Genomic DNA, 17,794 nt, shown 5'->3' with positions numbered 1-17,794 from the left:
GAACTTTTACAGACTGGGACGGTTTTGACAGGCCCATAAGGTCGGATTACAAATGGTTTCCCAGCTGCTGCGCTGGGGGCGTTGCGCCACCTTGGCAACTTGAAGTGGTGGGTACTTCAGCACGGGGAATCTGCCCTCTGAAATGCTACCTAGACCAGGGGTGGTGAACCTTTTCAGCACCAAGTGACGAAAAGGTGCCGCGTGCATGTGCTCGTCGGGGGACGCGCCCCGGAAGAGAAGCTGCCAAGTGGGAAAGCGCGCGCTGGAAACCGAAAGTTCACTTCCCGGTGCCTTTTCAGCATGCGCACCGGCCAGCTTCTCTTCCTGTTACTGGTGTGCATGTGCGCATGACGATCAGCTGGCATGCGCGTAAGAGAAATCAGAAGACCAGCTCTTCTGGTTTTGCGGCACTGCCGCACGCGCAAAAACCAACTAATTGTCATGCGCGCATATGCAGCAGAAACCCAGAAGAGGGTTCGGTGAGGCTGCGCATGCCCTTTCGGGCACACGTGCCATAGATGTGACCTAGATGTTTTTATTCTTTAGCATCGACTGATTTGGCTGCTGTTAAGTAGGAACTGAATGACTTTTCTACTCCGTCTGTTTCTTAAACCAGCCATCCCATATGTATAGCAAAGCTCCGTTTGGAAAGGATTGAACCTGTTCTGTTTACTTAATTATCATTAACCGTAACCTGATGCTTGTTTTTCATGCTCCTGCTTTCCTGCTGAGAGAGGCTGGAATAGTTGAACTAATTTCTCAGAAAATTTGGTTCTCTGTGGCAAGTAAGCGATGGGCACAATCTCCGTCAACGGGGAAGGAAGATAGAAACATGTTACTCTTCGCAGAAGCTGATTAGAATAAAGCTAATAAGAACGTTGGCTCAGAAGCGACGTCTCTTTCACACATCCGGTGCGAGAATTACCCTGTTTCTCCAAAAATAAGACCTCCATTCGGGCTTTTGAGCACGAGCTAAAATAAGCCCTCCCCCAAAAACAAGCACATCCTGAAAAGATTGCAACACAGCAGCAGCCATGAGGAGACCATGTTCGCCACCTCCTGCACCTCAGAAATAATAAGACCTCCCCGGAAATAAGGCCAGGGGCTTATTTCAAAGGTCAAAAGAAAATAAGACCCCGTCTTATTTTTGGGGAAAACACGGTATTGCAACAAAACTTCCTTCGATATTTTGGCTTTCTTCAAGAGTCCAATGATTGCGATGGCACTTTTTCCAGGCACAGAAATATTCATTGCTATGGGAAAGAGGGAAATACAGATAGTCCACGACTTACACCAGAGTTCATTTAGTGACCGTTCAAAGTTACAACGGCACTGAAGTGACTGACGACCATTTTTCACACTTGATCCTTGCACCATCCCCGTGGTGATGTGGTCTGTATTCGGATGCTTGGCAACTGACTCACTTTTATGACGGTTGCAGTGATCCCCTTTTGCGACCTCCTGACGAGCAAAGTCAATGGAGAAACCAGATTCATTTAATAACTATGTGATTCGTTGAACAACTGCACTGATTCACTTAACACGTCTTATTTAACAAATGTCTCACTTAGCAACATAAATTTTGGGCTCTGGTGTTGTAAGTCAAGGACTACCTGTAATACATATACATACACACACACACATATACATCTACATCAGTGGTGCGTTTCAAATTTTTTTAGAACCTCTTCTGTAGGTGTGGCCTGCTTTGTGGGAGTGGCTTCCTGACCATGTGACTGGGTGGGAGTGGTCAACTTGTAAAATGTGGTGAAACTCATTTAACAACGCTCTTGCTTAGCAATCAAAATGTTGGCTCAGAAACTCTGGCATTTGAAGCACGCAAGTCTAAAAACTGTCAAGTTACAAGACCTTTGCACCCCTAACCCTTTAGAAAAAAAAAATCCCAGGGGTGTTCAGACTTGACAACTTTAAGACTTGTGGGCTTCAACTCCCAGAATTCCTCCTCTCGCTCTTCATCTTGATGATGTGTGGACGGGTGGTGGGGGGAAGGAGCTGGAACCAGTTCTAAATGGCACTGGAGATTTGTGGAACCTCTTCTATAGAAGAGGTTAGAACTAGCAGGAACCCACCCCTGACACATACATACATACAAATCATAGTATATGGATTTATGCAAAAGAGTAAAATATCTCCATTAATATCAGACTGGATTTTCAGGGAATACTATTCTCAAAGTTAGTTTTTTTTTTTTTTTTTTTAATTAAAGGTAAAGGTAAATGTTTCCCTGGAACATATGTGCTAGTCATTCCTGACTCTAGGGGGCGGTGCTCATCTCCATTTCAAAGCCAAAGAGCCAGGGTTGTCCAAAGACGTCTCTGTGGTCATGTGGCTAGCAGGACTAAACACCGAAGCCACATGGAACGCTGTTACCTTCCCACCAAAGGTGGAACCTATATTTCTACTTGCATTATTCATGTGCTTTCAAATTGCTAGGTTGGCAGAAGCTGGGAGAAGGAACGGGAGCTCACTCCGTTACACGGCACTAGAGATTCGAACTACCAACCTTTCTGATTGACAAGCTCAGTGTCTTAGCCACTCGTCCCTTGTTTTTTAAATTAGCCATTTAAAAATTTAGCCATTTTTTTTTCAAATTAAGGGAAACCATAGCTTGAAATCAGAGTCTTTTCAAAGACCACATCAAAACTTGGAGGGATGAGAGGGAGCTCACGTTTCATGAGAAATCGTGTGATTTTAAGATCTATGTTTTTTTAAAATTATTTTTTCTTAATGCACACACACACACACAAACTAAAACTCTTATTTCCTGTAACCTTTAAGTGGGTGTATTGTCTGCAGGGTAAAACCTTTTGAATCAAGATATCTCAGATGGATTAACTTTTTAGAATGCAGCCTAATGTGGGACACACGACACCTGTAAAATTGAGATTTTGCAAAAACTGATAAAAACATGTTATGACATAGACATTATACTAAAGCAGCTTACGACAGCCAGTTTCGTCTAGCGGTTAAGGCACCGGACTAGAAAGCGGGAGACCGTGAGTTCAAGTCTCGGCTATGAAAGCCTGCTGGGTGACTTTGGGCCGTTCTCTCTTAGCCCAGCTCACCTCACAGGATGGTGGTTGTGGGGAAAATAGGAGGAGGATGTGTTGGATAATCTTCCCCGCCTCGAGTTAATTTGTAAAAATAATACAGGCAGCCTATAAATAAATATAAATCATACCAAATGGCACAAAGCATTTCCTATGCTGATGTTTGACTGGCACACAGTCCAAAATGGGTTGCTATTCTGGAGGCAAGTTGTTCCACCGATTAATTGTTCTGTCGGGGAATTTCTCCTTAGTTCTAGGTTGCTTCTCTCTTTGCTTAGTTTCCATCTATTGTTTCTTGTCCTGCCTTCAGGTGCTTTGGAGAATAGCTTGACTCCCTCTTCTTTGTGGCAATCCCTGAGATATTGGAACAAGTAATTAATTGTTAATTCTTCTCACCGCCAGGAAATTTCTCCTTATTGTTAGATTGCTTCTCTCTCTGCTTAGTTTCCATCTATTGTTTCTTGTCCTGCCTTCAGGTACTTTGGAGAATAGCTTGACTCCCTCTTCTTTATAGCAGCCCCTCAAATATTAGAACAATGCTTTCATGTCCCCTAGTCCTTTTTTTTTCACTAGAGTAGACATACCCAGTTTCTACATCTGTGAATGTATTCCAGCCGTTAATGACCTTAGAAGCTTTGTCATTGTTGAAGGCATTGAGAAAACTGATAAGGAAATATTTCTGAAAGGATGATCCAATAGATCACAGTTTCTCTAGAAGAGAGAGAAAGATTTATTTAAGAGTTGAGAAGTCTGGGCCAAACACTTTAGGTATCTAGGAAGGGCAAGGATGATCAAACATGCATTGTGATGTCATAATTCAAACCCTGTGGTTTACACATTGATGCTGGGAGGTGATTATGAGAGGATCTGCAATGCAATGTTTTGCCTCCCCCCCCCCCCAAGCCAATATTGCACATAGTAGCAGGTGCCTATATCCAAGTCAGCAAGTGAGAAGGACTAGAGGTGACAAGACAGCAGTTTTCCAACGTCTGGGGCTGCCACAAAGAGGAGAGGGCCTGGTCAACCTATTTTCCAAAGCATTGATGAAAGAAATGTCCTTCTGGGTTCGGCTCCAAGTGGGGGAAAAGACACTGGAGACATGGAAGCTGCTTGGAAAGATGGTTTATTGGTGGACAGGACCGCATGGCTTGAGCCCTGAACAGAAAAGGTGATCACATGCTTCAATGTAGGTGGAGAAGAAGAGAAGGGAGGGCTGAAATGCTGAGTCCCTGGTTTTATGCCCTCTCTGGCCTTTGATCTTGAGCTTGTATTCTCATTGGTTGTCAGACTCCCATGGGTCCATGCAGGGGCAACTCTCTTAAGTTGCGTTTTGAATCCAGGTTTGGTTGAGTTCTCAGATGCCATGTGGGGAGTTGAGTAAAGTGCCAATATTATCATGCCTTAATCCCATTCCCCTGGAGCTGAAGGGAGAGAACTCTTTATTATGTAAAGTGGACTAGCTTGGCCTTCTTAATGGCCCATTGACAAAGGGGGATGGGCAGGAAGCTGCAGGCAGCTATTCTGTCTTTTAAAACATGTTTCTTCCTTCTCACATCCAGAGAAATATTCTGCCTTTTCAATATTTCCTAGGATATTTCATTTCTCTGCGAGAGGGCTGGGTGATAACTTTCCAAAGCACCAGAAGGCAAGACAAGAAACGATGGAAATAAATCAAGGAGAGGACAAACTTAGGACATTTCTTTCAAAAGTTGTTTAGGGTTCACAAGAGATAAGCCAGACCCCCAATTTGTACTAACAAACTTTTCTTGTCTGAACCTAGTCTCCAGCTTGTTTTATCAGTTGAGGAATGTTAAAAGCTAATAAATCTTCAACATCACTTTAAAAGAAAGAATATAAATCAGATTAAAATACAAACTAACTATGTTAGTTAACAAATATCAAAGCCCATGTTATTTGTCTCTCACTATTTGGTCAAAAAGATAAAAAACAGACCCGGAGACCATCTTTTTTTTGGGGGGGGGGGGAAATCTGCCTCGCTTGCGAAAAACTACATTTCCCAGGAACCCTCGCGGAGGCTCCAAGGCACCTTCCGAACGGAGGCTTTTTCCCTCCTTCTCGACTTATTTTTTTCCCCTCCTTTTCCCTTTTTGCAAAATGCGATCCGAGCCAAGGAGCGTCAAAAATAATAATAATAATAATAAAGAGAGCGAAAACACGACATAAGCATCGAAGGGAGGAGGAGGCAAAGGAGGGAAAAAACCTAATCCACCTTTTCACACATTCTGGGGAAGGGGAGAAATCTTTGCCAAAAATAATCACAAATATAGCAACGATCCAAAAGCTCTTTAAAAAGCGCCCCTTGGCCCAATTTGGGGGGGGGGGAATAAAGTGCATTTCAGAGGCAATTTGCTATTTGACTCGGTGAGCCTCACCCCTTCCTGCTCGGAGCCCTCCCACGGAAGCAGCTGTATTTATTTCATGCTCTCGGCTCGCAGCGAGGTCCACTTCCTTGTAGGAGGGGGAGGCGTCCTCGTTTTGGAGGAGTGGGGGGGCTGTCTCCCGCAGGGATCCGGGTGAGTGGCCGATCGGAGCGCGGCTTTGGGAACTAAGGCTCAAAGAGGTTAGTAAGCGAAGCCCCCCACTCCTCCACCCCTGTTGATTTCGATGGGAGATGATGACTTCCCCACCCCGGGAAGGTCCTTAAAGCAAAGGCAGAGGGACTTTCTTCGCAGCCCAGAAGCGGAGATGGGGGCAGCCTGAAGAGTTGCCACCCTAACATTTCAGGGGGGACGTTTTGGGTGGGGAGTGGCGGGGTCTGGACCCCTTCCCCCCCCCCCCTTCAGCTACGGAAACTATTGGGACCTTTGGGGCCGCCCCTCTCCCATTCAACCCCAGAGCCAGGATGGGGAAGGAGTGGAGAAAGAGAGAAAGAGAGAGACCCAATTCTTGTCCCTACTTTTAACCATCGTAGCTTCTTGGCGGGGGTGGGGTGGGGGGTGGTATCCTACTGGGCCAGCAGTCTTCTAGTATTTGAGGGGCTGCCACCAAGAATGAAGGGGGGGTCAATTTATTGTCCAAAGCCCCAGAAGGCAGGAGAAGAAACAATGGATGGAAACTAATCAGGGAGGGAAGCAACTTGGAATTAAGGAGAAAGGTCCTCATAGTGGTGGTGGTGGGGGGGGACAGCTAACCAGTGGAACAGCTTGCCACCAGAAGTTGTTGTAGAGGCTTCATCCCTGGAGGTTTTTAAGAAGAGACTGGACAGTCACTTGTCTGAAATGGGATAGGACCTTGATAGGAAACCTATGGCACGCATGCCACAGGTGGGCATGCAGAATCCTCTCTGCGGGCAAGCCAGCCGTCGCCCCAGCCCAGCTCCACGCACCTCCCCCTGGCCAGCTGGTCTTTGGGTCTCTCCACAGGTTTCCACCACCCGACCTTTCTCCTCCATTTCTGTTGCCCATGCCAACCTGGAAGGCAAAACGGGGCATGGGGTGCTGCACCAGCCTACCCCCTCCACACACCCCTTTGGGGATGGAAAGCCTCCTGCACCAACTTGGAAGCCAAAATGGGGCACAAAGAGGGCCGGGGCTCATGCGTGTGTGTGTGGGGAGCACTCTCGCAATGCATTTTGGGGCTTGGGGCTTGAGTATGTGCATTTGCACACATACTTTGGGCACTCGGTATCAAGAAGGTTAACCATCATTGCGATAGGATCTCCAGCTTGAGCAGGGAGCTGGACTGTGAGACCTCCAAGGTGCCTTCCAGTTCTATTCTGATTCTGATTCAGTCCTCTTATAGCTCAACCTATTGTGTGTGTGTGTAGGAAGTTTGGAGGCCAGGGTGTTCTCACTGCCCCCCCCCCCCCTTTGAGCTTCTGGAAAAAAAACTCCGATATGGAGTTCAGCCAGTGCTTTGAACCATAATTGTATCTGAGATAGCAAGCCACGAAAGACTTGCCAAGGTTAAGCTGTTAGGCAGATACAGCTGGCTCTCAACGCACGACCAGCCACTGAGGCCAAAATTTGCTGCTGCTAAGCCGAGACGTTTGTTAAGCAAGTCTTGCCCCGTTTTACAACCATCCTTGCCACCGTTGTTAAGGGAATTTCTGCAGATGTTAAGTTAGTAACACGGTTTTTACTGAATCTGGACTTGGTTTGTCGGAAGGTTGCAACAGCGGAGCCTGTGATATTGCAACATTCATAAATATGAGTCGGTTGCCAAGCGTCTGAATTTTGACCCATGGGGATGCTACAATGGTCGTAAGTGTGAAAAATGGTCGTAAGTCACTTTTTCCAGTGCCTTTGTAACTTTGAATGGTCACTAAATGAACTGTTGTTAAGTCGAAGACTACCTTGTACAGTTGTTCAGCCTTGACTCATGCTGGTGAGTTGTGACACCGAAATCTCTTATTTTTTAAATATCTGAATAGCTGCACCTTGGAGCTGTAAAAACACCAGCTTTGTCAGCGCAAATTGGGGAGAAAAATACAGGTAGACCTCGACTTAAAACCGTTCATTTACTGCTCGAAGTTACAACGGCACTGAAAGTGATAGTTTTAAGTGAGAAGCGAAACTTAAGTGAGAAGTGAAAGTGATATGGCGACATTATAGCGTTTAGCAATACCATTTAGACTTCTATACCCCTTCACAGAACAAAAAAATTGACATGAATCCTGAGCTGTTTCTTCTAGGAATAACAAAAAAAAAATAATCCAATATTTAATGCTTCATATAATCACCGCTGCCAGAATTTCATATGCCCAAAGTTGGAAACTAAAAACCATTCCATCAAATGCAGAAAGCGTAAAAAAGGTGTTCGAATGCTCAGAAATGGACCAACTAAGAGATAGAGAGGAAACAAGATATGGAACAGGTGCGTGGCACGACAAAACCGCGCTCGTCAAAACCGCGGTGATAAAATCGCGGCGCTAAAGCCGCGACGTCATCACCGTGCGTCATCACCGCCGCGACAACAGCGCGGCAACAGAAGGGCGCTTTAAAATGGTGCCGCGGCAGAAAGCCGATTTCAATTAAGGTAAGGGTTAGGATTAGGTTTAGCGTTAGGTTTAGGGTACTGAGTGCTTGGGAATGCGCGGATTTGCCCTCCGCGATTATGTTATCGCGGTAGGGTCGCGTTTTTCCTTAGTGCTTCGAACGGCGCGAATTAGTCTTCGCGCTTATGTCTCCGCGGATAAGGGCTTCGCGGATTTGTGGTGGAACCGAACAGGTGGTATAATTGGCTTGAAAAGAAATGTAAAATCAATGCATAAGGAACACATAGCAAACAGAATGAAAAGAGATGGCGTATGTTTAGAAAGCAATAGAGATGGAAATATTGTATATAGATGTATATATTGTAAAAATGAGAAAGTATGAAACAAAGAAGAATATGTATAAAATAATAGAATGGAAAATGGAAACCAGAAAAAAAAGAAATACCGATAACAGAAATCTGTAAAACTGTAATTGGGATTTTAATGTTTGGAAAAGGTCAAAAAAAAAAAAAAATTAAAAAGAAAAAGAAAGTGATAGTTTTTCACACTTATGACCCAAGGGTGGGTTGATGCTAGTTTTACTACCGGTTCTCAACCCTCGTGTGCGCTGTTCAATGCAAATTGTTCTTCGCGCAAAATGGCAGTTGCGAGGGAAGCCTGGGTCGTGGCAGGCCTAGGCCGCTGCCGTTCTGTGACCCAGACCTGAATCTCACTACCGGTTCGGCCCAACCGGGGGCAACCCACCTCTGTTATGACCGTTGCAGCATCCCCATGGTTATGTGATCCAAATTCAGACTTGGCAACTGACTCATATTTATGACGGTTGCAGTGTCCCGAGATCACGGGATTCCCCTTTTGCGACTCTCTGACAAGCAAAGTCAATGGAGAAGCCAGATTCATTTAACAACCGTGTTACTAATTTAACAACCGCAGTGATTCTCTTTAGCCACTGTGGCAAGAAAAGTCATAAAACGAGGCAACACCCGCTTAACAAATTTCTCCCTTAGCGACATCAATTTAGGGCTCCACTGTGGTCGTAAGTCGAGGACTACCTGTACCCGCAGAAACGAGGGCATTTTTGTGCTGCTGGGGGCTGAGGGAAAACAAAAACTTTTTTTTCTTACTTATCTCTTCGGAATCTTGGTGTGTCTTATACACTGGTGTGTCTTATAGTCCGAAAAATATGGTACTGACGAAGTTCCCTGAAGGGTGGCTGCTGTTTTTTTACCCTTTCCTAGTGGTGCTGTGGGTTCGATTCCCATTTTTTCAATCTTGTATTTTTTTTAAATAGCAATTGGGACTGGAATTGCGGTTGCTAAGTGATGTGAAATCGCATGTCTTCACTGCTTAGCAACAGCAATTCTGGCAATCCCAGTTGTTCATTGTGAAGCTAGGAGCATGTGGGTTGTTAAGTGAGGACCTCATAGGTTTGTGGCTTCCTGCTGGCTTTGCCTGTTCTTTGCTTGTGGGGAAACCAGCAACGAACACCCGAAATCATGATTAAGTGACCCTGGGATACAGCAAAAGTTGGAACTCCAAGGATGGGTGATAAGTACCACTTGTTCAGTGCCGTCCTAACTTTGAACCGTCGCTGAATGAATGGTCCTAAATCAACAACTAATGTCCCTGACTCCCAACAGTTCACTTAGTGACCATTCGATGTTACAATGACACTGAAAAAAGTGACTTATGACCAGTTTTCACACTTACGACCATGGCAACATTCCCATGATCGTGCGATCAAACTCCGGGGCGTTTTCACAACTGGCATATATTTATGATGGTTTCACTGCCCCAGGAACATGTGATCACCATGTGTTGCCTTCCCCAGCCGACTTCCGATAACCAAGTCAAGGGGGGGGGAGCCAGATTCGCTTAACGACCGCCTGATTCGCTGAACAGCTGCAGTGATTCGCTTTAACAACCGAGGCAAAAGATCGTAACGCGAGGCAAACCTCACTCGCGTGGCAAGGGAAAATTTAGGGTTCGGTGGTTGTAAGTTGAAGACTAACTTTTATGTGTCAGACAGGCTTAAGGGCCTCTTCCCAAATCTGTTTTTTTTTTGCTGTGTTTGATTGGCAGCTGCCCTTCTCTTCCTGATTTACAACTTGATGGGCTTTTGAGGGAGGGAGGAGGTTTCCTTGGGGTGAGGCCCAACCTCTTTTATCTGGTTTGGAGAACTTTTTTTCTCCCCTTTGTTTCCTTAAGGATTTAGTTCCTTCTTTTAAATACCACCCGGAAGGGACCATTCAGAGAAAATCCCTATCTTTTGTCCACCCACATGCCTGCTTCATCTCTAGGTAGGGCAGCTTCGGCCTAGTCTCACCCAGACCACCTGTTCCTCCTGCGGGAAGGATGGATGGGTGACTTGTGAGTCGTGGGGTGGCGGGAGAGGGATTAGAAGTGTTGGGAAACTGAGGCACTGGTCTCTTCTCCCCGCAGAACGCCAGAGAGGCATTTCGCCATCGATTGTAGCTTTCCCTTCAAGGATCGTCTTTTTCTCGGTTGGAGAGAATTCCGGCTTGTCCATTGCCACGCGAAGCTGATGGCCGACGGAGAGGTGCCCCGGACGGGATTCAGCCTGCAGTTGCAAGCTGCTTTGGAGAAGTGGATGCAGCCGGGATTCAAAAGGCAGGATCTGGGCCGGGCGGCTCCCAAAGCGGGCGAGGAGCTGGGAGGAGACCGGAAGAGCAGCCGAGGGCTTGAGGGAACGGAGCAACTGGTAAAACAGGAGCCGGATCTCCTCTCTCAGCAGTGGGAAGCCCAGTGGCAGGAATTTTTGAAGATGACTGAGTCCCAGCAGCCCTGGGGGGTTGTGTCCCTGGTCCAGGAGGAGCCCTCGCCCTGGAATGACGCCAAGGCCTTCCTGGCTTCCTTCGAGCAGGTGGCTGAGGCCTGCCAGTGGCCTAGGGAGGAGTGGGCATCCCGGCTGTTGCCCGCCCTCCGAGGAGAAGCCGAGCGAGCGTACTGCAATCTGGGAAGCGCCGAGCGAGAGGATTATGGGAAAGTGAAGGCGGCCATTTTGCAGCGGGACGCCCTGGGCCGCGAGAAGCTGCGCCAGCACTTCCGCCGCTTCTGCTACCAGGAGGCGGAGGGCCCGCGGGGGGCCTATAGCCGCCTGCAGGCGCTTTGCCACCAATGGCTGAAGGTGGAGCACCACTCCAAGGAGCAGATCCTGGAGCTGCTGATCCTGGAGCAGTTCTTGGCCATCTTGCCGCCCGAGATCCAGAGCTGGGTCCGTGGAAACAGCCCCGAGACCTGCACCCAGGCGGTGTCCCTGGCTGAGGACTTTCTGCAAATGCACGTGGAAGGGCATCAGGAGCAGGAGGTAAGTCAATTCGGGAGGATACAGTTGGGACCGCAAGGCTTGGGACCTTCCTTCGCAGATCAAACCAGGTGCGTGAAGCAGGAGGCACGCGTCAACCTTCATGACTGACAGCTGTGCCATCAAAAGAATTTAGAGTCTGGTTTCAGGGCACGTCGGCCCTTCACCTTAGTCTAGATAGCAAACCATGAGTATAAACACCTACCTGTTTTGCATACCCAAACCTACCTGTTTGGTTACGGTGACTGAATCTTGCCAGTCTCCAAGTATATTTTTCTCCTCTTGCCTTTACTTCCCAGGGGCTGGGGGAGGGTCCCTTTTGGAGAAGCTTATTCCCCCCCTCCCCTCCAATTGCTTCAGTGGGCCGAGAAGACCCTTTCTTATACATGTAGTCCTCGATTTGCAATCACAATTGAGTCCCAAATGTCCATTGCTAAAGAAGACAGCTGTTAAGGGAGTTTTGCCCCAAGGTTGACTCAGCCTTCCAACCTTCCAACAAAGATGATTAGGGGCCTGGAGGCTAAAACATACAGTTACATCAATTGGGTGTGTCTAGTATTATGAAAAGAAGGACCAAGGGTGACATTATAGCATTTAGCAATAGCATTTAGACTTATATACCACTTTACAGACCTCTTTAAGTGGTTTACAGAGTCAGCCCATCGCCCCCAACAATCTGGGTCCTCATTTTACCACTGATGAAAGAAATGTCCTTCTGGGTTCAGTTCCAAGTGGGGGAAAAGACACTGAAGACATGGAGGCTGCTTGGAAAGATGGTTTATTGTTGGACAGGACCACATGGCTTGAGTCCTGTACAGAAAAGGTGATCACATGCTTCAATGTTGGTGGAGAAGAAGAGAAGGGCCGAGGGAGGGGCTTGCTAAGCTTTTTATAACCTGCTCAGTCCCACCTCTCTGTTTCCTTTTCCTGTGTAAGTGATGTATTCTGATTGGTTGTCAGACTCCCATGGGCCCATGCAGGGGCAACTCTCTAGGCTGCGTTTTGAATCCAGGTTTGGTTGAGATGCCATGTGGTCAGTTGAGTAAAGGGCCAATATTATCATGCCTTAATCCCATCACTCTGGAGCTGAAGTGGAGAACTCTTTATTATGTAAAGTGGACTAGCTTGGCCTTCTTAATGGCCCATTGACAAAGTGGGGATGGGCAGGAAGCTACAGGCAGCTATTCTGTCTTTTAAAACATGTTTCTTCCTTTTCACATCCAGAGAAATATTCTGCCTTTTCAATATTTCCTAGGATATTTCATTTTTCTGGGAGAGGGCTGGGTGATAACTTCCTACACCACCTCGGAAGGAGGGAAGGCTGAGTCAACCTTCAGCCTGGTGAGATTTGAACTGCCAAATTGCAGGCAGCCGGCAGTCAGCAGAAGTAGCCTGCAGTGTTCCAATATTTCAGGGGTTGCCGCAGAGAAGAGGGAGTCAAGCTGTTCTCCAAAGCACCTGAAAGCAGGGCAAGAAACAGGGGGATGAAAACTAATGAAGGAGAAAGAAGCAACCTAGAACTTAGTAGAAAATTCACGACAGAACAATTAATCAGTGGAACAACTTGCCACCAGAAATTGTAAATGCTCCAATACTGGAAGTCTTTAAGAAGATGTTGGGCATCCATTTGTCTGAAATGCTGTAGGGTTTCCTGCCTGAGCAGGGGGTTGGACTAGAGGACCTCCAAGGTCCCTTCCAACTTGGTTATTCCGTTCTATTCTTCTGAGGTGGGTAAAATGAGGGCTGACTCCGGAAACCTCTTAGAGAGGGCTGTAAAGCACCATGAAGCGGTATATAAGTCTAAGGGCTATTGCTATTGCTTTCTTGTCTCAGTTGTTAAGTTAGTGACATGGTCGTTAAGTGAGTCTGGCTTCCCCATGAAGTTTGTCAGAAGGTTGCAACAGGGGATCATGTCCCCCCCCACCGTAGCTGTCCTAAATATGAACCAATCCCCAAGTGCCCGAATTTGGATCACATGGCCCTGAGAAGGCTGCAACTGTCGTAAGTGTAAAAAAAAAGTCATGGTTCTCTTTTTCCGAGATGTTGCAACTTTGCTCACTAAACAAATGGTTTTAGAATATGGAATAACAGAGTTGGAAGGGACCTTGGAGGTCTTCTAGTCCAACCCCCTGCCTAGGCAGGAAACCCTATACCGTTTCAGACAAATGGCTATCCAACATCATCTTAAAAACTTCCAGTGTTGGGGCATTCACAACTTCTGGAGGCAAGTTGTTCCACTGATTAATTGTTCTGTCAGGAAATTTCTCCTTAATTCTAAGTTGCTTCTCTCTTTGATTAGTTTCCACCCATTGCTTCTTGTTCTACCCTCAGGTGCCCTGGAGAATAGTTTGTTCTCCATAGTGAGGGTTAGGGTTAGACTAAAACATATGAAGAACGGTTGCAGGAACTGGGTATGTCTAGTTTAATGAAAAGAAGGACTAGGGGAGACATGATAGCAGTCTTTCAATATCTCAGGGGCTTCTTTGTGGCAGCCCCTGAGATATTGGAACACTGCTATGATGTCTCCCCTAGTCCTTCTTTTCATTAAACTAGACATACCCAGTTCCTGCAACCGTTCTTCATATGTTTTAGCCTCCAGTCCCCTAATCATCTCTGTTACTCTTCTCTGCACTCTTTCTAGAACAGTGTTTCTCAACCTTGGCGACTTTAAGTCCTGTGGACTTCAACTCCCAGAATCCCCCAGCCAGCAGCTGCTGGCTGGGGGATTCTGGGAGTTGAAGTCCACAGGACTTAAAGTCGCCAAGGTTGAGAAACACTGTTCTAGAGTGTCCACATCTTTTTTTACATCGTGGCGACTTTTAAGCCAAGGACTACCTTCCCTGTTGCTTAAGATCTGGCTTTGCCTCCTCCTATCTCTCAAGGCCATTCCCACAGACTGCTGCAGGTCCCCAGGGAAGCATTGCAGACTCAATATAGAAAATACAGGCAGTCCTCGACTTACAACAGTTCATTTAGCAACTGTTACAACGGCACTGAAAAAAAGTGACTGATGACCGTTTTTCACACTTAACAACCGTTGGAGCATCCCCATGATCACGTGATTTATATTTGGACACTTGAAAACTGGTTCATATCTAGGATGGTCACAGGGCCCCGGGGTCACGTGATTCCCCTTTGGCAACCTCCTGACAAGCAGAGTCAATGAGGAAGCCAGACTCACTTAACAGCCGTGTCACTGACTTAACGACTGCACTGGTGCGTCTTATACTACGAAAAATACGGTACCTCACATCCAAAATGGGCCGCATGGAGACTCCTGGGGTGGGTGGGGCGGGCAGGGCCAGTCAGAAATGGGATTTGGAGGTTCTCCAAACCAGTCATAACATTAGCTATAGGTTCTCCTGAACCCGGGCAAACCCGTAGCAGCCCACCCCTGAGTCTGCTTGAGCTGCCTTCTGAATATGTTATCTTATTCTGAATTTTAAAAATGCTTCAGCCCCTTTTTCCATAGGGAACGATTCCTTCATATCTTCCTTCACTCCTTCCTGACTCGCTGCAGGTTAGGTAGCGAGAGGGACTGGCCCCCTCTCCTTAATTCCTGTGACCGAGAGCAAAATGAACCCGTGTCTCTCCCATCCCTGGTCCAGCCCTTTCCCATCTACCCCATCTGGACCATCCACCGGTCATCAGCCTTGCAACGCCCTCTTCTCCATCTCTCTCCCCGCCTTGTTGAAACAGATGTTTTCTCCTGTTTCCAGGTGCTCAAGGAAGTGAGGGATGCTGCAGAGGATTGTGGGAAGGGACCACTGTTCAGGGAGGCTAATCATGAGGGGAACTCTGGAGATGCCGGTGAGTGATACAATCCGACGACTTAAGGCCAGTTGGTCGAATATTTGGATGCAGTGCAATACCTTTGGGTGGATATTTTTTAACTCCATCCCTTTCCTCCCTTCCCATTACCCTCCCCACTGCCAAATGGCTCCCAAACATTTTCTTTAGATCTCTCTTTGGGATTATTATTATTATTTTTTCCATTTCTCCCATAGGTGAAGGGAGTAGAGGCGTTGACAAAATGGAGAAATATGGACTGGAGAATTCTGAGCCCGAAACCTCGCACGAGATGCTCAGCGGGCGAACGGAAGAGCCGGTGGCTCACTTCGGGGATCAGGAAAACCTTTCCCAAAGCCAAGACAGACTCATTTGGCCGCAGAAATTTCTTCCCAAGGAAATGGGCGATAGCGCTGTTCCTTGTCGAGGAAGTTACCGGGAGCTCGGCCAGACCAAAACTCCCATGGTTAAGAAGTACACCGCCTCCAGCGTTATCGCGAGGAGTTTCTACCATAAATCAAACTTTGCGAAACAAAAAAAAATCCACCCGGGAGAAAAAACATACAGCTGTTTGAATTGCGGGCGGAGATTCAGCCGTAGGTCGAATCTTAAACGCCACGAGGGCATCCACACAGGGGAGAGACCCCACGAGTGCTTGGAGTGTGGGAAGAAGTTCACTCGGAAGTCTTACCTCCTGAAACACAGCACCGTTCACATGTACGGGGCCACCACATAGCAGTTGGCGAGAAAAGACGGAAATCGGAACTGTGGGAAAACGAGTCGAAAAAAGTTGGGGATTTGATTCTCCGTCAGATCTTTATTGTTCTCAGGGAGCTTCTGTTGCCGGCTACATTGGAAATCCCGGGAAATACTAAGACCTGGGGGAAATGTTAATCTAGGGTACACAATATGGAGGATTTCTCCGGAGGTTCATAGATTTTGGGGGAGGAGCCCATAATGCACAGGAGAAGGAGGGAGAGATGCCCGTCTGCTTCCCCCTCACTCCTTTTTGAGTTACAGGATGCCGTAACTCAGTCCCAAGACAATTATGATTTGGGATAAATAACAATATTGTTATTTGGGATATTTCGTCTGTGAAAACAGGAGTGAAGACATATATGCCGAAGCTTAAATCCGAATGTCTATTTGGAAGGCTGGCGTGTTTCTATATAACAATGCAGAAGATGTTAAATATAACTATGAGACGGTATACACTTTGAATTCCTCCACGAGGAACGGCTGCCACGCAAGAGAGGAGGGGAGCTGTTCCACGGGGAATTAGAAACACTCCCGCATCAAATCTGAGTGATCCAAATTCACTCGTATTCATCTGAGCAGATTGATTGCTTCTTCCAAGATGATACAGGGCAGGGATGTCAAACTGGTGGCCCGCGGGCCAGATGTGTCACGCGCAGGCCACACCCACTCTGGCTCCACAAAGCCAAAAAACATCACGATACACCACGTGGCGCGATCGAGTTTGACACCCATGATACAGCAAATGAGACTCTTCCGTCCCCCACCCCCCTTGCCATATTACTTTACAGTTTTTCCTTGGTGGTTTGGTCTATTTCAATGTTTCTGAACCTTGGCAACTTTTAAGATGTGTGGACTTCCACTCCCAGAATTCCACACATCTTAAAGGTGACGACATTCAGAACTCCCAGTTTATTTGATTCCATTGATACGATCACCTTCCTTTCCCCAAGTGAGTAGCTTGTTAAAAACACAATATTATGCAAAAAATAAAAATCCAGGACAGGAAAAATGTGACAGAAGAAAGCTCATTGAAACTTCTGTGGTGACAGCTCCAGGGCCGTCCTACTTAATACGTGAGGGAAGAACCAGGTTTTGGGGGTCCTTCTAAAAGCCCGGCAGAGCTGGGATCATGTGATTCTCAAAATGAATGATTTGGGGAAATGCTCCTTCACCGAAGAGCCTCCTGGAAGAAGAAAATCCAGATAGAACTTTTGAGGAATGGTTATTCATCCCTACATATGTATGGGGAGCTCCTTATTTGAGACGCTGCGGGACACGCAGTTGGGTCTCCGTGATCATAATTTGTCCAACTCTTAATTCTCAATCCATCCCCTCTGCCTACTTTCTACTATTCCTGCCAGCCCATTTAGAGCAACGTTTCTCACCCTTTCCTCTTTTAAGATGGGTGGACTTCAACTCCCAGAATTCTCCCCTGCCAGTGTGTGGTTGACTGGGGAATCCTGGGAACAGAAGTCCAAGCATCTTAATGTCGCTAAACTTGAGAAACTCTGGTTTAGAGAGAAAGCTCGCGGCTGGCCTCTGCTTTTCTCCATCTTTCTGTTCTGAGCCTGCTAGATATAATCCACGTTTCTCTCTCTCCCCCTCCCCATGCATACATATTAAAATAAAAGCTTGCAGTCTATTTGTAGTCTGGTTTGAGTAATTATTGCTCCGCTTTAAAGAAGTTATTCCCCTTTTATTTGCTGGAAATAAATCTGAACAAGCAGTACACAACCCGAGGATTTTTTTTTTTTTTTTTGTTCTTGGTGGGGGTTCATGTAAGAGTGTGAAAACAAGGGTGCACAATTACCAGGGTGAAGTAAAAAAAACATTCCTGAGCTTGTCTTCTACTCCCAAAGTTACTGCAGGCCCCCTTTGAAGTCTTGAAAAGAC

General features: G+C 46.7%; 1 protein-coding gene across 2 annotated transcripts; it reads left to right on the top strand.

Moving 5' to 3' along the window:
* Positions 1-5,508: 5,508 nt before the first annotated feature.
* On the top strand, positions 5,509-16,197 carry LOC106538717 (uncharacterized). 2 transcript variants are annotated; one of them, XM_087711200.1, is made up of 4 exons: positions 5,509-5,652; positions 10,471-11,356; positions 15,073-15,163; positions 15,361-16,197. In XM_087711200.1, exons 2-4 carry the CDS (start codon positions 10,574-10,576, stop codon positions 15,876-15,878), a joined length of 1,392 nt encoding a protein of 463 aa, XP_087567326.1. In that variant the 5' UTR covers positions 5,509-5,652; positions 10,471-10,573; the 3' UTR covers positions 15,879-16,197. The 2 variants fall into 2 exon arrangements, with proteins under 2 accessions (XP_087567326.1, XP_087567327.1); XM_087711201.1 differs by lacking the exon at positions 15,073-15,163 and having other exon boundaries at positions 15,361-15,868.
* The last annotated feature ends 1,597 nt before the right edge of the window (positions 16,198-17,794 follow it).

This window comes from Thamnophis sirtalis, unplaced genomic scaffold, assembly GCF_051295495.1.
Source record: "Thamnophis sirtalis isolate CommonGarterSnake01/CBP01778 unplaced genomic scaffold, rThaSir2_p1.2 scaffold_3, whole genome shotgun sequence".
Taxonomy (NCBI): Eukaryota; Metazoa; Chordata; class Lepidosauria; order Squamata; family Natricidae; genus Thamnophis; species Thamnophis sirtalis.
This window is presented reverse-complemented; position numbering and strand designations above follow the sequence as displayed.

Coding starts and splice junctions, on each gene's coding strand:
- LOC106538717 (XM_087711200.1), top strand. CDS start 10,574: ATGGCCGACGGAGAGGTGCCCCGGACGGGATTCAGCCTGCAGTTGCAA. Junction 11,357..15,072: donor AAGGGCATCAGGAGCAGGAG/GTAAGTCAATTC, acceptor TCCTGTTTCCAG/GTGCTCAAGGAAGTGAGGGA. Junction 15,164..15,360: donor GGGGAACTCTGGAGATGCCG/GTGAGTGATACA, acceptor TTTCTCCCATAG/GTGAAGGGAGTAGAGGCGTT.